At 43.3% G+C, this 20,817-nt stretch overlaps 1 protein-coding gene and 1 long non-coding RNA gene across 3 annotated transcripts in view; one reads left to right on the top strand and one right to left on the bottom strand.

The window, feature by feature from the left end:
- Positions 1 to 3,424: 3,424 nt before the first annotated feature.
- On the bottom strand, positions 3,425 to 5,645 carry LOC147379291 (uncharacterized). Its single transcript, XR_015159088.1, has 2 exons — positions 5,012 to 5,645; positions 3,425 to 3,964 (listed from the first exon to the last, which is right to left on the bottom strand). It is a non-coding gene; the product is annotated as an uncharacterized LOC147379291 (long non-coding RNA).
- The window catches only part of WWTR1 (WW domain containing transcription regulator 1), a 149,038-nt gene continuing 132,907 nt past the window's right edge, over positions 4,687 to 20,817 (top strand). The window contains exons 1-2 of one of the 2 annotated variants that reach the window (XM_086387961.1): positions 4,687 to 4,944; positions 5,350 to 5,783. In XM_086387961.1, the coding sequence (XP_086244087.1) occupies positions 5,353 to 5,783 (431 nt within the window). In that variant the 5' untranslated portion in view covers positions 4,687 to 4,944; positions 5,350 to 5,352. Of the gene's footprint in view, positions 4,945 to 5,346; positions 5,784 to 20,817 lie in introns of both variants that reach the window. The other variant, XM_086388039.1, reaches the window with a different exon arrangement.

Genomic DNA, 20,817 nt, shown 5'->3' with positions numbered 1-20,817 from the left:
CCAACTCTCACATCCATACATGACCACAGGAAAAACCATAGCCTTGACTAGACGGACCTTTGTTGGCAAAGTAATGTCTCTGCTTTTGAATATGCTATCTAGGTTGGTCATAACCTTCCTTCCAAGGAGTAAGCGTCTTTTAATTTCATGGCTGCAGTCACCATCTGCAGTGATTTTGGAGCCAAAAAAGATAAAGTCTCTTACTGTTTCCACTGTTTCCCTATCTATTTCCCATGTAGTGATGGGACCAGATGCCATGATCTTCGTTTTCTGAATGTTGAGCTTTAAGCCAACTTTTTCACTCTCCACTTTCACTGTCATCAAGAGGCTTTTTAGTTCCTCTTCACTTTCTGCCATAAGGGTGGTGTCATCTGCATATCTGAGGTTATTGATATTTCTCCCAGCAATCTTGATTCCAGCTTGTGCTTCTTCCAGCCCAGCGTTTCTCATGATGTACTCTGCATAGAAGTTAAATAAGCAGGGTGACAATATACAGCCTTGACATACTCCTTTTCCTATTTGGAGCTAGTCTGTTGTTCCATGTCCAGTTCTAACTGTTAGTTCCTGACCTGCATATAGGTTTCTCAAGAGGCAGGTCAGGTGGTCTGGTATTCCCATCTCTTTCAGAATTTTCCACAGTTTATTGTGATCCACACAGTCAAAGGCTTTGGCATAGTCAATAAAGCAGAAATAGATGTTTTTCTGGAACTCTCTTGCTTTTTCCATGATCCAGCGGATGTTGGCAATTTGATCTCTGGTTCCTCTGCCTTTTCTAAAACCAGCTTAAACATCTGGAAGTTCATGGTTTACGTATTGCTGAAGCCTGGCTGGGAGAATTTTGAGCATTACTTTACTAGTGTGTGAGAAGCATGACACAAGGTTGCCACAAACCTTCAATTTGTAAAAAACAAAACAAAACAACGCACTATCTGTGAAGTGCTATAAAGTGAGATATTCCTGTACTTTAAAATTCCCTGGGCCAGTCTCCTTATCTGTAAAACATTTGTCTATTATCTATTTTATGGGTCTTAGCCCATAAATCACAGCCATTATTTATTAAATACTTCAGCAGGTAACAGAATTTAAGAACTTTATTTTTTAATTTTTAGAATGCCCATTCTTCATTTAAAAAAAAATTCCAAACTTCAGTAGCTTAAAATAATATTAATTTTATTTGTTCATACTTCTACAATCTGGGCTGCACTGGGCTCTGTGGTTCTGTTGGTTTTGATGCTGATCACTGACTTGTTTGCCGTCGCCTGGTGGGTGGCTGGGTGCTAGATGGCTGGACTTCTCTCTCTCCCCTATCTCAGGGTCTCTTCCTCTCCACCTGGTTTCTCCAGCAAAATAGTTGCACTTCTTCCCCACTGGCTCAGATCTCCCCAAAGTACAAAAGCAGAAACTTTCACACCTCCTTAGGGGTTCAAAGAGGGAACTAGCACAGCTGCAGGGCTGCATTTCCAGGTGAAGGCAGGTCACTGGCCCAGTCCAGATTTAAGGGGGAGGGACTCCATAAGGGTGTGACCAACAGAAGGGTGGTCCACTGAAGGGCAGCAGTGTCACAGACTACAACAATAGTATCTCCAATTTGTAAATGAGTCATCTGTGATTTAGGGAGGTTAAATTACTTGCCCCACATAGAGAATAGAGATAAGCATGGGAGAACAGATAAAATTTGTACACACTTGTCAAGACTCTGATGCTGGGAGAGATTGGGGGCAGGAGAAGAAGGGGACAACAGAGGATGAGATGGCTGGATGGCATCACTGACTCGATGGACGTGAGTCTGAGTGAACTCTGGGAGTTGGTGATGGACAGGGAGGCCTGGCGTGCTGCGATTCATGGGGTCACAAAGAGTCAGACACGACTGAGCGAATGAACTGAACTGACTGTCCCTCAGTATCACTGTGTGTGTGTGTGGGGTTGGCTCCAGAAAGAACGCCCCCTGAAACCCAAATCCAAGGATGCTCAAGTCCTTTATATAAAAATGGTGCAGTATTTAAATATAACCTACACATATCCTCCGACATACTTTAAATCATCTCCACATTTCTTATAATATCTAATACAATTAAATGCTATGAAATAGTTGTCAGTGTGGTGTAAATTCAAGTTTTGCTTTTTGGAACTCTGGATTTTTTTTTTTTTTTTAATCCACTGCGGATGTGGAATCCAAGGGATAAAAAAGGGCCGACTAAAATTTGTTTTAATCTAAAATCTTGTGAGGTGGGTACTGTTATTGTTCCTAATGTAGAATGAGGAAAACTCAGGAATAGAGAGTTGAACTACTTTGCCTCAGGTATTTTCCTCTGGAGATTCATTATACACTTGTCTCCTGTCTCTTACAGGGCACTACCTGATACACATATAGTGAAGTTGCTCAGTCATGTCCAACTCTTTGCGACTCCACGGACACCAGGCTCCTCTGTCCATGGGATTTTCTAGGCAAGAGTACTGGAGTGGGTTGTCATTTCCTTCTCCAGGGAACTTCCCGACCCAGGGATCGAACCCAGGTCTCCCACATTGTAGACAGACACTTATATAAGGTGACTGTAAATGTTATTTAATCTGAAACTATTGTTTGAAGCACTGAAGCAAATCTCTTCAGCCACCCACTATCATATCTTATAGACTGGGAACTGGGAGTTTTCCCTTTGAGCTCTCACATGATCAGAGCCTTTCCCATTTCAGGCGTCTACTTTGTCCTCCATTATCTAGGGCTTGAAGTTTGGCAAGGAATGACAGCATCCTTGCCCACCCAACCTCAACCTTAATTCTCCCTGGCTGATTAACCTCATGATTCCCTCAGTAATTTCCTCTTTTCTAGCAACCAGGTATTTCCTAAGAAGCAAGACCTTCCTTCCTGGGTGAGGACCTCCCTGCAATAGGGCTAGCCCTAAAGGTCCATCCTTTCATTGTCAAGAGGCTTCTCAATTAGTAACCCTTTGGTCCCATTCACTTCCTGTAGTTTCAAAGCTAATTCCCTATTGTTGCAACTGTGGTGGCTTTTGAGAATAGCTTGCAAAGATGCTACTTCCCATGGAGTGACCTGCAGCAGCTTCCCCTTCCCTCTGCTGGTCCTGTGGGCAGAGGACTTACTGATGGAAAACAGTTTCAGAGTTTCCTAGAGGAGCCATGCTCTGCTTACCTTTGATAGTGATCTCTCAGGCAGCTTTGATTTTTCCCAGTCTGTGAGGAGCACACCCTCAGATATAGATAATGAAGAAGGGGGCTCACATAGGTGCCCTCTGCTCTGTTTTGGGCAGTGACAGGGAGCAGCCATTCAGGGAATGTGCTCTGAATACTCCTACCCTTTCCATGGCAAAACTATAGGATGGCCTTGTCTTTCCCATACACTTTTCTCCTTCACAGCAACTCCAGATTTTAATTTTGATTTTGTTCTACTCTAATAAAAACGTGGAGGCACAATACTTGCACTTTTATTTAACAAAAAGGTATGTAGGCAGGTATGTCTGCAAAGCGCTTTACATATATTGTCTCATGTGACTTATTTCATAAGCTTATGTTTGAATCCAGTAGGGTGGGGTGGGGTAGGGGTTTTCTGAAGCCGAATTTACCTCGCACACCACTCTCCTCTTCCCCCCCTCGACGGGAGGGGACAAGGAAAAGAAGGAATCGAGCTGCTTTGGAGGGCCAGGCCGCCTCCTACTTCCCGCAGCTGTCTTGCTAGGCCAGATCTAGAAGCAGGGGGTCTCCATCCCACGCCCAGATCCAGTCGGTGGGAGGGTGGGTGGTTTTTTCCGGGTCACTGGCGCACCCTCTCAATTCCCAGCCACCTGTTCCGGTTCCATCCCGGTTCCAGGCTCTCTGGAGGGCGTCAGGGACATTCCAATCCTCCCACGACCCGCGAGGATGTCGCGGGGGGGGGGGGGGGCATGCTGTCCCTTTCCAGCACCGAAGATTTGCCCAGGTTTCTTCTCAACCCCTGGTGACCCGAGTCACCCTGGAGAGGAAAAAAGAACTGATAAATGGTTTCAAGCTTGTTTGTTTACAGTGAACTAGTTGGCGAAGTCGCATCCCTAGCGACAGAGGCACTTTCTGGGCACCGTCTGCGCACGAGCAGACAATTGAAAGCCAAACAGCCGAGATGCCTCCTCGCCAGACCAAATATGGTCACATGCAGCCTCCCGTGGAAAGGCTGGCCTCGCTGGTGTCTCCCCGCGTCGGAGCGTACCCGGGCCCGCCCTTAGAATCACTGATCAGTGCCGCGCTCCGGCCTCCCGGCCTCGGTACCCGGCACGAAGAGAAGGCGCGGCACCCAGAACCCGCCCTTCTTCTGTCTGGGCCCCTTACTCGCGTGTCTTCCGCCGCCCCCAGCCTGGTTTCGGTCCACAAGTCCTTGATTAAACAGGCTCGGGCCACTTTCCCTTTGATCCCGCCCCAAGTCCGTGGTAAACTCAAAGGAATGCAGATCCAGGGTTCCGCGAGAGAGGTCAGCGCGACCAGGAGGAGTGGGTGGGGGGCACCCATCTCCTCTTATCCTGCAGAGTACCCAGCACGCCCAGGGTTTTCTGGTGCCAGGGTGGAAGGAGGAGGAGGAGGAAGGGGAGGGACGAGAAGGGGTAGGCAGGCTCGGGACTTGGAGGTAATGCATAATTCAACAGCTCAACTTTCGGACCCGCCTCTTTCCTGGGAGTGGGAGTTTGCTCCAAACTTTGTTTATGGGACAGTCCGGGATCCGCGGCGGCCGCGCAGTCTGCTTCTCCGCCTCTCCGCGGAGCGCGAGCGCCTGAGGCCAGTTCGGGGGATGTGAGAGCCGAAGCCTCTCGGCTGCCAGACACCGAGTAGGGTCGGGATTTGCCAGCCGGGCCCCAGCTCCAGCCCTGCAAGCTCGGGACGCAGCCGAGCGACCCAGGCCCAACGGCGAGTTCGGGCGGGACGGCGGCCACCGCACGCCCAGACTCGGCTTCGCTGCGCGCCCAGGTAGTGCCCGCTGGCGCGCGCCCGCTCACCCCGCACCACGCCAGGGCGCCCGGCTCCTCGGGCTTACCGAGTGGAGACGTCTTGGAGTTGGCTCGGGTTGAGACTTTGAGGGCGCTGCCTGCTCTGGGTAGTTTCGACCTGTCCTTAGACACCAGCAGTTTCATTAGCGTCTCCGGTGCAGTTAACTCCCAGCAGACACCCCCTCCCCCTTTCCTGGTAACTTCTTGGCTTCAAGAAAGTTGCATAATTCTGGAGGCCAGGAGGGACCCCTCCCCCATCCTGCTGGTCTAAGTGCTGGGTGTCTGGGATCCCGAGGCGGACACCTATCTGTCTCTTCTCTCTATTCTCCCCTTTAATTCTCAGACCTTCAATAAGAAGCTAATCTGACCTCCTTTCTCCTAGCAGAAGATGAATCCGGCTTCGGCGCCCCCACCGCTCCCGCCACCCGGGCAGCAAGTGATCCACGTCACTCAAGACCTAGACACGGACCTCGAAGCCCTCTTCAACTCGGTGATGAATCCCAAGCCCAGCTCGTGGCGGAAGAAGATCCTGCCCGAATCGTTCTTCAAGGAGCCTGACTCCGGCTCGCACTCGCGCCAGTCGAGCACCGACTCGTCCGGCGGCCACCCGGGGCCCCGACTGGCCGGCGGCGCCCAGCACGTCCGCTCGCACTCGTCCCCCGCGTCCCTGCAGCTGGGCACGGGCGCGGGCGCCGCGGTCAGCCCCGCGCAGCAGCACGCACATCTCCGTCAGCAGTCCTACGACGTGACCGACGAGCTGCCGCTGCCCCCGGGCTGGGAGATGACCTTTACGGCCACTGGTCAGAGGTACTTCCTCAAGTAAGTCAGCCTGGAGCAAGAGGGGGACACAGAGTCACAATACCCAGGCCGCGCGCGCTTGTTCTTGTGCGTATTCGTGACCGTGCGTGCATACTTGCGTGTGGGTGCCTGCGTGTTAATGTGTGTCCTTGCACGGCTTTTTTCCAGAAATCTGGGAGGCTGGAAGTGGGAGTTAGTTTTAGGGTGTTGGAATTGTAAGGGATCAGAAGCTGGGGCTGGTGGAGTTCATCCAGGATCCGGGAAGTTGCGAGATTTTCAGGACATGAAAATTCTTCGAGGTAGAAGAAAAAAGTACTTGGGCAGAATTCTCGTGAAACACCTAGATGACTATGCGTTGAGTCTGGAGTACTGATACTGGAGTACTTTGACTTCTGGACCCAAACTCTTACTCCTTTCCGGCCCACTCTAAGTCAGGTAACTCCTAGGCTGGTGCACTGCGATGTGACATCAAGATAGTTCTAGAACAGAACTGAGGCTTGGGGAGGAGAGAGGAGTTACTGGAGTAACAGTTACCTCTGTTACTGGAGGTGGTCTGCTGTCTCTCCACTGGAAAAGGGAACACTCACTGACTTAGGCCTTACAGCTCCCAGTTCGGTGACGTAATGACCATACAGCACCCCCCAGTGATGTAATTAGGAACTGCGTGGAGAAGTAGTTGTGGGCTGGACAAATCAATTGCGTGGAAATTGGGTCAGGAGTTCTATTGTGTTGCACTCGGTAACCTAGAATATCATCGATCAGGAGCTGCTTTGTAGTATTCCCCGACAGGTTGTTCTGGCTTTTCGATGTAGTGAATTTTACATTCGAGTGGAATTAGACTGTGTAGAAAAATGTATTCACAGGCATAAAGAAGGTTGCTTCAATTGTGGTACCCTAAAATAATTATATTCTGAAGGAGAAGCCAAGCTAGAACTTGAAACATAACCAGTGAGGTCATGGTGGGGTCAGGCCATCAATGGCCTGGATAGAAGTCCTGCCAACTGGAGCACTTGGTTCAGGATTGCCTGCACTGGCTGGCTGTTGATTGCCGTGGAGGAAAACTCGTCTTCTGAGAACTTGCCTTAGACTTTATTTTAAAGCCTATATATACATAAAATAGAGTAGTTTAGAAGTTGTTATGTGCAATTTTAATAAGGTAATATTTGATACTTTGATTGCTATGAGAGGCTGCTGCTGCTAAGTCACTTCAGTCGTGTCCGACTCTGTGCGACCCCATAGACGGCAGCCCACCAGGCTCTATGAGTGGACCTGATAACAAATACACAGTGATGGATGGAGGCTTATAATAGCCAACCATTTTACTCATACTGGTAGCCAGTTATTTCTTCTCCATCCCAAAGCTGTTGACATCTTGTGTAAGAAGGAGTTCTTTGTTATTGGTGGGGTTGATGTAGCGCTGAGAAGCCCTTGTCCGAAACAGTTGCTGATCGTTTTAGTCCACAACTGGTCTTCTGGTTATTGAGTGCTAGTGTGGACACATACTGAGTGCTTTGATCTAAATAGTTGGTGGAATTCAAGTATGTGATGTAATAGCATGACATTTTTCTAAGTGTGATGATATTGTTCTAAAGGATGGCATTAGTTTATATACTGTGTGTATGTGCAAAGTCATTTCCGACTCTTTGCAACCCTATGGACTGCAGCCTCCCAGACTCCTCTGTCCACGGGATTCTCCAGGCAAGAATATGGGAGTTGGCTGCCTTGCCCTCCTTCAGGGGATCTTCTCGACCCAGGGATTGAACGGGCATCTCTTGTGTCTCCTGAATTGGCAGGCAAGTTCTTTACCATTAGCTCCAGCCCTTATATACTATATAAAGGTCTGAAGCAGCATGTTGTGTTGCTTATTTAGGTAAATGCAGTTTTGAATATGTTATTGTGACTTTTGTAGAAATGGACTTAGTAGTACATACAAATAGAAAAAGACCCAATATTTTACAATAATTTTGGAAAATATTTTTGGTCCCAAATGATTTTTGAACTATGTTTATATATATATACATACACAAATATATATGATATGCGATAGGTATAACTGGTTGCTAAAAATAAGAAATAAGAGCTAGTCTTGCCTAATGTCTGAGGAAAGCTAGGGGAAAAGATCCCTAAACAAAAGCAAAACAAAAGAATTCTCTTTTATACACATTTTGAATGATTGGAGTAGCTCAAAAATATGTTCGTGAAAAGTGGAAGTTAGCCTTGGGTTTAGAAAAAATTGATCTGCTACATCTGCCTTATCCCCCCAACTAAAGCCACTCCTTGGCTTCCTGGGTGGCTCAGTGATGAAGAACCCACCTGCAATCCAGGAGATGAGGCAGGAACCATGGGTTTAATTCCTGGGTGGGAAAGATCCCCTGGAGGAGGAAATGGCAACCCACTCCAGTATTCCTGCCTGGAAAATCCCATGGACAGCCCATAGGGTGGCAAAAGACTTGGGCACAACTTAGCAACTAAACAACAACAATAACAGAAAGCCACTCCTCAGTCCAAAGCTGGGTGAATCTCCTTTGTACAGTCAGTGATGACAACAACTGGAAAAACATGTAGATAATAGGTCTGTAGGCTTGAGCTGATAACAATCCTTGAAAATTGTTGGCCAAGTAGCTAAGGGAATTTAAGAAATTAAATCACTGTGATCATTGTCTTTTGAGATAAAGAACTCTTCCAAGAGTTCTCTGAATTTCTTTCGGAGCTTTGTTAAAGTTGGAATAAGGTGAACGTTATATGTCATATTTTGTTTCATCAAGCAGTGTATCTTGGTGGATTTAAGTAGAAGCTTGGAAAATGATGGCCGCTGACCCTGGATTAATTTTCATAAAAATCTACCCATGACTTTGCACCATCATCTGTGAAATGGGGCTAGCAGTAGAATCGTATTCTTGATTCTGTCAGGAGTAGAGGGCTTTATAAATCAGAAATCAAATGATTTCATAATTGACAAGGTCATTTTTTAGGGGAAGGTTAGAAAATTGAGGCCAGGGAAGGGTATCAACATGACTTTGGGAAAGTCACGTGCTTATTTATTGGTGGACTGGCCCTCTAATCTGTTGCCTTTACTTCAGGAGCAATTTTCCCTTTTCCATGCCCCACTTAATCCCCATGTCACTTTCCCAGTTGAACAATGAGCTATGTGGGATATAAAGCCTGGACATCTAAGAGGCTTTAAACAGTTTTTGTCATTTTCTCAGGTAAGATTGTTCTTATGTATACAATGTAATTATTTTCTGACACCTGTTAAAGGACACCTTTTCTCAGTGTTCAAACCTTCCCTGTGATGTTAGGGTGCCATTTAACTGTGGGCTGGATGGAACCAGGCCATGTTAAAACGCAGGGCCTCTGAGATGACTGCACCGTTTCTGCTGTTCTCTACAGCTCATAAATCAGGTTGGGGTGTGTAGGTGTTGGGCTCTCCGCAACAGGGTTTGAACACTGATCACATTAAAATTAAAAAAATAAATGTCTGGTTATAAATGGAATACATTTGGTGTATCTAGACCAGAAAATAGAGAATTATAAAGAAGAAAATGATCTGGCTTCAGTAGAACTTTCCATTCTTACAGAAAAATTGTATTTGAATAACATATTCTATAAGAGAATATATCCCTACTCTTAAATATAATTCCAGCTGTAACATTTGCTGCCACTCCCAGGTTTTAGTAATAATTTTAGTGTTTAGCCTTTTCTGTAATGTGTGGTAGAAATTTATTTTTGTCAAAATTTCTCAAGGCTCACAGAGGCAACTTTTAAATTTTTTAAAAAACTGTTTCTGTATTTAATTCTTAGATTCTTACCTTCTTAACCCTTTAAGTAACATGCTTTTACCACTATTGTTATCAATATTTAACTCCTAATAAGAAAATGAGAAGACTCTTGAGAGTCCCTTGGACTGCAAGGAGATCCAACCAGTCCATTCTAAAGGAGATCAGTCCTGGGTTTTCTTTGGAAAGACTGATGCTAAAGCTGAAACTCCAGTACTTTGGCCACCTCATACGAAGAGTTGACTCATTGGAAAAGACTCTGATGCTGGGAGGGATTGGGGGCAGGAGGAGAAGGGGATGACAGAGGATGAGATGGCTGGATGGCATCACTGACTCGATGGACGTGAGTCTCAGTGAACTTCCGGAGTTGGTGATGGACAGGGAGGCCTGGCGTGCTGCGATTCATGGGGTTGCAAAGAGTCGGACATGACTGAGCAACTGAACTGAACTGAAGAAAATGAGAAATGTAGCTCCTTAAAATGTTTCTTTTTTCCTCTCCCAAGTTTGATATTTACATTATTTTGAGTTTGTCTGTTAGGTCACCTTTGTTATTTTCTGGAAACTTTTGACAGTATTTCTTGACTCCCCATTTTGTAAGTCAAGGAGATTTGGGTGGCTGGCAGTTCCACAGTTTGCTTTTTGTTTGTGACACCTCAACATTCCAAAGCTCTGAATCCATGACTAATAAAAATGTTGTGCTTTGCCCCCCAATTGACTGTATTCGTAAATTCTTCTTGAAGTTGAAAAACTGGAAGCAACATTTAATATAATTTACTGCCTTGTGTATTAGATTGGGTCTTAGACTTGCACACTGGGTCTGGTGTCAGCACTCCTGAGACACTCAGGAGGATATATCCAGCAACAAAGTCAAATGGATTCTTTCTTTTCACTTTTCATCAGTTGTTTAAATTTGTGTCACCTTTTAGTTTCTTCATATTTGGACCTTGACTTTCGTAAAGATTTTTTTTCTTAGTATTTCTAATCGCCTTTTTATGCATTGATATGTTATTTGCCTTTATTATGATCTCAAAATTTTCTAGGCTCGAAATCCCCTTGGTTGTCAGGTTTCTTTTCCTTAAGCTTTTATGTCCAGATTCCTTAATCTTTGTGTCCCATTCTGGTTTCTCTCTAGACCTGCAACAGGACTGTCATCCTAGGACTTCTCTTTCTTTCCATGGCTAGAAAAGCTGAAGTACAAACTTCAGTAACTTCTTAAGAGATGTTTGTGGGAGGTAAAGTTTTCAAATTCTTTTCAGTTAGAAAAGATTTCGTTTAAAATTGTTAAGTTTTACTTTTCTTAAAAAAGAACTGACTCTGGCTGGTTTTCTCTGTTTACCTTTGGTTGACTAGATAATGTTCTTGTTTTCATGAAGAGCCTTTGTTAATCAAAAAAAATTATTTGCTGCCTTAGTTTCCTTGTCTGTAAAATAAGGATCATAATACCTATTTCATGGTATTTGGAAGATTAGATAACATACCTGAAGTGTCTGGTACATAGTCGAATTTCAGTACAAGTTCATTCTTGCCTCCCCACATGCATACTCTTGTCTACCTGGCCAAAATCAGATGCAGAGACTTTGGTAGTAGGGTAAACTAATTTTGGCTCTTAATTAAGGTTTGGTGCTGAATGACAGCCTGGATCTGGAATTGCAAGCTGATTTTTAAAGTTGAAAATAAGAACTGACAGTCCATCTTTGTGTTAAAAAAAACCTAAATAGGGATCCCCACCTTGGGGCATGGTGGCTTTTTGCTGCAGCATCTTGGGCAAAAGGTATCCAATCACTTCTGAGGAAAGTCTACTTTCTGATTTTTATAATTTGGCTTGTGGCTGCTAGTTTTGTGTGTGGGCTGGAGTTGGAAGGGGAGTGGGATTGAGAAGTGGGGAGAGATGAGAAGGGGAGGTAACTGACATGTGTTGATTATCTGTTCTATGCCAGAGGAGGCGGGGAGCTGAATCGGTGCTTCTCAGGGAGATCAGAAGCACCCATGGGGCCCACTCCTGACACTTGTGTGTGGAAACTTTATTCAGAACCCTAGGTGCTTTTCACATATTCTTTCTTTTAACCCTCACAGTGACCTGTGAACAGGTACATATTATTATACCATTTTACTGTTGAGGAAACTGAGGCACAATAAGGTTGAGTACATGACCCAGGGTCACATAACAGGCACGTGGCAGAGATGGGATTAGATTTGTGATTCTCAAACCTGTCCTACCCTTGTATTCTGTTGCCTCATGCCAATTACTGCCCATAATTAGTCCCTGTAATTAGGTATCCTTGGTGACCAGATAACTTTGGAGTGGTGGGTGGAGCACTAGGGTTTGCTTCCAGGCTCAGTCTGGGCAATCAGATTTGGAGCTCTTATTGTTGGAGAGAGAGCAAGAGAGATGATAAAGCAAATCAACCAGAAATGGGTAGTCTATGGACAATGACTATATTTTCTCATTGAGATTTTCACCATTCATGAATCCATACCATTTTGCAGGGAACACAGCTGTGACATGGCGGGAGGATGACCTAATTTATGCCAGGATTGGATGTGTTCCTGATGAAATATAGTTAGGTAACGTGAGTAAAGTAGCTTAAGGGAGAAAAGGGTACTTCTCATTGTCTTTATAATTGCAGAGATTGATTAGGAATAAATTGCTTAAAGGGTTAAGTGATCTTAATTTCTGTCTGTTGACAAATTGAGTTAAGACAAGTGGGAATTATACCCTTATCATCCTTGTCTTTCCTTTCCTCCCTCCTGGGGTCAGGAAATATCTAACCACAGAAGAGGGTGATGGAAGTGAAAGAACCCACCAATCCAGAAGATAATTTTTTTAAAAAGTGTGATTAGGAAGACTGAGGGTTGAAGTAATAAACTTATTGTTGAAGGGCAAGTTCTGAGGGGATGGCCTGTCCACTGAGGGACTGTGAATATTTTAGTGCGTTGAAATATCAGCAGAGCAGTTTTCCAAAGTGTATTCCTAGGAACCCTAGTCCACTCAGATACTTTGTGAACAAAAGTTCACAAAGACCAATAGATTTGAGATACGTTGCATGCTCTATCCCTCTTTTGGAATTTCACAATACGCATTAATGATTCCAGAGTCACTTATTACAAAGCTAGTTCATTTTTAAACCAATATTTCACAAGCATATTTAATTTTTGAACATTTTACTCCAACTGTCATCTCTTACCATCCACCCAGGAATGTTCTGTAGACTTTGGGAAGCCTTTTTGTGACCTTCACTGTTACTTCTCTAGTTGAGAGTTTCATATTTAAATCAAGTTATAGTTTTTCTTTTCAGTATGCTTTGTGTATGTGTTAGGCTTTCATTTGTATTTCTTGGTTTAATAGTCAGTTACCAATGCTTAGAGATAAGAAATGGCCTTAAATATCAAACAAGTGGGGTATAACATAAAAAAGACCCAACAGTTATGGTACCTTGTGTAAGTATCATAATCCTGATACTATTTAAAAAAGTATGTGTGTGTGTCTGTCTGATAGAGGGTTCCATGAACAAAGTGTTTTCAATGGTCATTTGTGGGATTATGGAGATTTTTCTTGTCTAGTTTCTGTTTTCCTGTATGTTCCAAATGTTGCACAATAAACATAAATCTGGATAAGTAGGGTAAAAATCACAGGAGAGAGCAAGCACAGAGGCAAGGGAAGATGGAGGGGTAGATTTGGGTAGATGTGTGGGGCATGAGGGAATCTGAAAGCCTTAGCTCAGTAACTGAAGCCTGGAGCTTTTGTTACCAAGGAAGTCCTCTTTGGGAACTGCCTGTGTTTTCCTTGTTTTGGGTTCTTTTCTTTTTCTTTCTTTTTAAAAAGTTTTTATTGAAGTGTAGTTGAATTACAGTGTTGTGCTAATTGCTGCTCTGCAGCAAAGTGATTCAGTTATGCACGATAGTGTTAGTCCCTCAGTCGTGTGACTCTTTGCAACCCCATGAACTGGGTAGCCTGCCAGCCTCCTCTGTCCATGGACTTCTCCAGGCAAGAATACTGGAGTGGGTTGCCATTCCCTTCTCAGGGGGATCTTTCCAACCCTGGGATTGAACCCGGGTCTCCTGCATTGCAGGCAGATTCTTTACTGTCTGAGCCACCAGGGAACATATTTGACACAGTAATTGCTAAAATCTTAACCAAAATTTCTCCATAGAAGTCAGGATAAGAAGTAGACTTGATGGCAGCAGATCTTCTGAATTTCCTTTAACATATTTTTAATTTGCATGCTCTCTTTCTTGGACTTCTAGCTTTTATTTAATGTTCCATCTAGACACAGCAGATGACAAGGGGAAAAATGATGTTCGATGAAGTGAAATCAGCAATATATGCCAAGTGCTTAGTGCCATGCCTGGCTCCCCTGAAAGTTGACTTATTCCTGTTCTTGTTCCTGGTTGAGATGGTGATGGGGCCTTGCCTTTGTGCCACCTTAAGAGATCTTAACTGGTTCAGCATCTACCAGGAAAAATCACTGCACTGCTCTTATGTGCCCGTTCAGGGCACTGTGTGGAGAGGGGAGAAATCGGGCAGGTTTTCAGACCCCAGGCAGCTGACAGTCTAGCTGGAGAATCATGAAGAATACAGACACAATCAGGCTGAAAGCCCCTTTCTGACCTGTGTGCAGCTGCTCTCCCAGCTTGGAAGCGCTTTGAGGTGTGTCCCAATAAGTCAGTCATTTCTATTATGGTAACAGATCTGAAACTTCCAGCTGGTCTGGATGGCTTTTAGTTTCTCCCATTGGCTACACTCCTTCTGGCCTCAGGAACTTGGCACAAGCTGCTACCTGTGCCTGGAACATTATTTCCCCGCTTTTTGCCTGGTTAACACCCACACTACCTTCAGGCATCAGCTGAGGTGCCAGCCCTGCAGGAGGTTTTCCCTGACTCACAGCCCCCGCACTGGCGTAGATGCTTCGGCTAGGTTCTCCCATAGCCCTCCGTGTCTCCCCAGATTAGCATTGCCGCTGTATCACTGTGTGTTTTTCTTTGTGTGTGTGTGTGTGGTTTTTTTTTTGGCTGTGCCTCACTGTGTGTGCAATCTTAGTTCTCCAACCAGGGATGGAACCCAAGCCCTCTGCAGTGGAAACTCGGCTGTCCCAACCACGGGACTGCCTGAAATTACCCTTATTACTGATTTATTTCTCTTTCTTACTACACTGTAACTTCCATGAGGGCAAGAGTGGATGTTTTCCTTGCTTTGTCATTGTATAACCCGAGCACAGTGCCTGGCACATAGGTAGATGCTTGATAAGGAAAGAATCCTGTAATATTTTCTTTTAAATCTTTGCAAGCTTACAGCCTGGAATTCCTTGTAGGAATCTTCATGTTCGGGAATCATATCTGTCCCCTGCCTGGACTGAAAATTTAGAACCCTAGCTCGATGTACTAAATGCAGTGGTGAGGAAGATGGATGAAGGATGGGTATTCAGAGATGTTGTGGGGTGCCAAAACAGAACATGTTCACTGGGGGGAAATGTATATACTAGATTTTTTTTATTAAAAATATATATTTCTTTGTGATGGATTTTCTGCAAATACTGAAATACTGAATATTTGTCTGTCTCCCAATTTGTCCATGAAAAACCTTTCTTGGGGTTCACAGGTTGAGAAGCAACTGTGACAATCCTTTAATCCATCAAAAAAGTAGAAAACACAAGCAAAAGAAATATAACCCAAGTGAACAAACATAACTTTTACTGACTTGGTTTTATCTTTGAATTTCTTTTTAAAACATGACACTTGGGGAATTCCCTGGTGGGTTGGTGGTTAGGATTTCGTGCTCAGACTGCTGGGGGCTCAGGTTGAAACTTGGTTGGGGAAGTAGGATCCTGCAGTTCCCCCCCTCACCCCCAAAAGATGGCTTTTTAATATACTCTCATCAAAAAATTTAAGCAGAGCTGAAGAATGTAAAGTGAAAAATAAAAGTACTCCACCCTCTAGTTTTACTCAATGGAATCACTGTTCACATTTGCTTGTGTATCTTCCAGGGATTTATTATGTATACACATGACCTCATTTATACTTGCATCAGTTGGTTGTTTGGGGATCTTGGGAACCACAGCTTAGGTGGTCTCTTTTTCTGGTTGGTCCTCACACACCCTCAGGACTGAGTATAGATATGAGTTAAATTCTGGGGAACTTCATGAGGTTCTTGATGGGCGAAAAGCCTCATTGGGGTAACTATAGTTCAGAGACTGGGATTTGGCTTTGTGGTTTGGAAAATTGATGTCCTTGATGCTCCAAAACCGATCAGGATGTGGGTTGTACTGGGATGAAATGGGGATAGACATTTTAACTGCAGTTTCAGAATTCACAAGCCATAACTTGAATATTCTGCCACTCTGGAATGAAGGTACTCACTCACATGAGTGACTCAGTCATGGGGGAATTGCTTTGGTGGTGCTGGAAAAGGGAAGAAGTGAAATCAGTCATTTGAGGGCTAGTGAAATCATTTCAGGGACACTAAAGAGGTAAATTGGATAGGATTTGGTAATGGAGGAGATAAGGGCTGTGAGAAAAGGAGATGAATGGAAAATTTTCAGGTTACTGGCTGTATAATGGCTTGAATGGTAGTACTTCTTGTTATAATGAGCAGTATTGGAAACTTTAAAAGAGGCTGAGAAACATTTTAACATGTTAAAGATACCCAGATCAGATCAGATCAGATCAGTCGCTCAGTCGTGTCCGACTCTTTGCGACCCCATGAATCGCAGCACGCCAGGCCTCCCTGTCCATCACCAACTCCCGGGGTTCACTGAGACTCATGTCCATCAAGTCCGTGATGCCATCCAGCCATCTCATCCTCTGTCATCCCCTTCTCTTCCTGCCCCCAATCCCTCCCAGCATCAGAGTCTTTTCCAATGAGTCAACTCTTCGCATGAGCTGGCCAAAGTACTGGAGTTTCAGCCTCAGCATCATTCCTTCCAAAGAAATCCCAGGGCTGATCTCCTTCAGAATGAACTGGTTGGATCTCCTTGCAGTCCAAGGGACTCTCAAGAGTCTTCTCCAACACCACAGTTCAAAAGCATCAATTCTTCAGCGCTCAGCCTTCTTCATAGTCCAACTCTCACATCCATACATGACCACAGGAAAAACCATAGCCTTGACTAGACGAACCTTCGTTGGCAAAGTAATGTCTCTGCTTTTCAATATGCTATCTAGGTTGGTCATAACCTTCCTTCCAAGGAGTAAGCGTCTTTTAATTTCATGGCTGCGGTCACCATCTGCAGTGATTTTGGAGCCCAGAAAAATAAAGTCTGACACTGTTTCCACTGTTTCCCCATCTATTTCCCATGAAGTGGTGGGACCGGATGCCATGATCTTCGTTTTTTGAATGTTGAGCTTTAAGCCAACTTTTTCACTCTCCACTTTCACTTTCATCAAGAGGCTTTTGAGTTCCTCTTCACTTTCTGCCATAAGGGTGGTGTCATCTGCATATCTGAGGTTATTGATGTTTCTCCTGGCACTCTTGATTCCAGCTTGTGCTTCTTCCAGCCCAGCGTTTCTCATGATGTACTCTGCATAGAATTTAAATAAACAGGGTGACAATATACAGCCTTGACGAACTCCTTTTCCGATTTGGAACCAGTCTGTTGTTCCATGTCCAGTTCTAACTGTTGCTTCCTGACCTGCATACAGATTTCTCAAGAGGCAGGTCAGGTGGTCTGGTATTCCCATCTCTTGAAGAATTTTCCACAGTTTATTGTGATCCACACAGTCAAAGGCTTTGGCATAGTCAAGAAAGCAGAAATAGATGTTTTTCTGGAACTCTCATGCTTTTTCCATGATCCAGCGGATGTTGGCAATCTGATCTCTGGTTCCTCTGCCTTTTCTAAAACCAGCTTGAACATCAGGAAGTTCACGGTTCACATATTGCTGAAGCCTGGCTTGGAGAATTTTGAGCATTACTTTAGTGTGTGAGATGAGTGCAATTGTGCGGTAGTTTGAGCATTCTTTGGCATTGCCTTTCTTTGGGATTGAAATGAAAACTGACCTTTTCCAGTCCTGTGGCCACTGCTGAGTTTTCCAAATTTGCTGGGATATTGAGTGCAGCACTTTCACAGCATCATCTTTCAGGATTTGGAATAGCTCAACTGGAATTCCATCACCTCCACTAGCTTTGTTCGTAGTGATGCTTTCTAAGGCCCACTTGACTTCACATTCCAGGATGTCTGGCTCTAGGTCAGTGATCACACCATCAAGGGAGATATATATATATATATATATGCCCCCCCAGGCAACTATGTCTTGTTTGTATTATCTATATAACTATGATCATAGATTATTATTAGTAGTAGTATTCAAATCCAGAAGTGGATGAGATTCCTTAGAGAGAGGTTACACATAGATTGAGAAGAAAAGAGAAATTCCTAGACTTGGTGAAGGAGATGGAAAGGAAGGAAGGAGTCAGAGATATTTATGAGGAAATCCAGAAAGTAGTGCCTGAAATTCAGGGAAGTTCGAGAAAGAGGAAGGGTTAATTTTATGGCATGTTTCTCAGAGGAAGATGGGCACTGAAAAATATCCAGCAAATGGTTTTTCCCCTGGGGCCACTTTTCTTTTTCCAAGGTTGGGCTACATTGAATAAGTACTACATTGGGTACTACATTGAATAAGATGGCTTTTGTTTGTTTCTTTAAAGCATTTTATGTTTTAAATTATAAACAAATGATAACACATTTATAGGAGACTTGGAAAATATAAAACAAAGTTATGGATAGAAGAGAGAAAAATGATGACAATAAGCCCCTGAGTTATATAAGTCATAGCCTACCAGTTCCCACCTCCACTGAGGTGTCCTTCTAAGGAGCCCGATGTTTTCCCTGGAGAGGTCTGCTGGCCGTCTGGAAGGATCACACATTTGCTTATTTAAACAACCAGTTAAATTAGGCCTGAAATCAGTGTTTTATAACTAACCGAGATAAGTTATAAGACTTGAGTAAAAATATTACTCTAATTGATATGATACTCACTTGCCAGGAGGAAAATTGCCTTCTCCAGTCCCAGCTGTGGTCAAACCTTTGTCACAGTATGTAGCTCACAGGACTGTTACTGCCAAGACGCGTCATACTTAATTGCAGCCATAAAAATAGCAGATTATCTTTGCAGAGTATCAGTTAAAAATTTATGGTTTGGAATATTATGTAACTGTAGTTTCAGATGAGCGTTTATCTTTCCATCTTTGTTTCTTCATTTTGCCAGACTGATTTTAATAGCTGGTAAAGTAGATTCTGAAATTATAATGCATGTCAATGCTCTGGATCGGTTTACTCTTTCACAATGTAAGTAAATAAAACATGCTTGATTATGTCAAACTAGTTCGAGTTTGAATACATTCTGTAGTGAAATTTTGCAAATTTGGGAGCATCTAGTGGTCCTGTTACTGGCTTGGGATTCCTGTGAACATGTGAATTTAGTAGAAGGGATTAAGAACCATAAAAGAAGCAGTAAACTTCAGTGCTGCTTATAAAATCACTTGTGTTTTCTGTAGACACACTTTTCAGTACAATTGTCACCACTCCTATGGGTCTTAGTTTTGTGTCCTATGAGCAGTAGAAGCCTGTGCATTTAGAACTTTAGGCACATATGAATTCTTGTTACCTAATATGTCATCCAGAATATATTTGGCTCTTTGTGCATTTTAGCATAGAATCCATAAATATATATTGTATAAAAACTTGTAGAAAGGAAAGATGGAAATGGAGGAAGAATCAGCTACTTAAATGTTAAGCTGTACCCCAGATAGGTTTTTAAAATATGGTCCATTTTCTTCATAGGCTTTTAAAAAAGTTTAATTATCGATGATCTGAAAATAGTTAAATTTATTGATCTGACACTTCTGTAAGCTTGAAGATGGCAAGAGTTGTGCTTGGGGCTTCGGGAAAGTGCTCTAGCGAAGGTCCAAGGACCATAACCCACACAGGACAAAGTGGAGCCATTGTTCTTTGTGTTTATCTGTGGCTTACATTTTAATAACTATTGAGTCGTCAGTGATTATTAACAGATATTTAACAGTGGGAGCAAAGGAGAGTGCAGAGTCATTATCGACAATTTGGAGTGTCAACATTAAATAGATTATTTTGAAGGCTGGATGCAGAATTGTTGAAACATTTGCCTGAAAACTTTGGCAGGTGGCTAGAACGAGGGATGGACTAGCACAGCCTTTTTAAAAATTATTAGCCAAAGTGAAATGAGTCAGGTTTTGCCAAAGTGCTTTTCATTTAACCTACTAATTGGCCAACCCTAGTCAATTAGTTGAAAACCATTAAAGGACTTCATTTAACCTACTAATTGGCCAACCCTAGTTAATTAGTTGAAAACCATTAAAGGACTCCGATTTCCTGGTTGCTCATGCATTGGTATGTCCAGCTTATTCATGTGTGTGAATAAAAAAAGCCCATGATCTGACTAAACGCATTGTCTATATTCACCATAAAGTAAAGCATCAGTAGCGAGTTAAGTTTTGCATTTTAAGTCATTCTGGGCCTTGGTAAACACCTTAGCGACTGGTACATATCTTTTTGGAGTCTAGTTTTGAGAGCTGCTGAAAAAGAGTATTATAAACTTCCCAGTAAGCACGGAGGTTGTAAACTGATGCTGTCGAGTTGCTTCAGCTGAAGTGAAAGGTTATATTTACTGACACTTATTACAAATGGATTTTTAAAACAATGTCTGTTTTGTACCTTGACGGTCAAGTTGGCCAAGGGTAAAACAAAAAAGTTACATTGTGGAACAAGATAAAATGACACTGCATAATAAATAATATCTAATGCCATTAAAATGTAAGATTTCCTTTCCAAAATGTAAGTAGGAGCTTCTAAATGAATGTTTTAAAAATCTGATTTTACTTTGATTTGTCTAATGACTCGATGCACGAAATGATTATGATTCAGAATATGTCCAGATCTAGACTACTACAATAAATAATACAGCTATATAGGATGTAAAAATAATAAAACCTCAGTGACATGTGTTTTAGTGACAGCATGGGAATTGTTTTCTTTTTCTTTATTAGAATAAGTCAAAAGTAATTCATTGGCAACAAGCAAAATGTTTCCATTCACCAGTTTCTAAGGTTAGAGTAACATGGCTGATCCAGATTCTACTGCTTCTACCCTTAATCCATAGACATCATTGGTCTATGAAAATCAATGAGGGAATGTAGGCAAAGGGGAAAGCTATAGAAACCTTCACTAAATCCTTAAAGAAGCAAGGGTGGGGATCTGGTAAGTAGTTGACTTTGTTTTCCTCTTACCCTGAATGGATTTTTGAGCAGAAGAAGAGAT

This window comes from Bos grunniens, chromosome 1 (assembly GCF_055505025.1).
Source record: "Bos grunniens cultivar Pamir isolate PY7600 chromosome 1, Bosgru_T2T1.0, whole genome shotgun sequence".
NCBI lineage: Eukaryota > Metazoa > Chordata > Mammalia > Artiodactyla > Bovidae > Bos > Bos grunniens.
The sequence above is the reverse complement of the archived record's forward strand: the minus strand, read 5'-3'. Positions and strand labels throughout refer to the sequence as shown.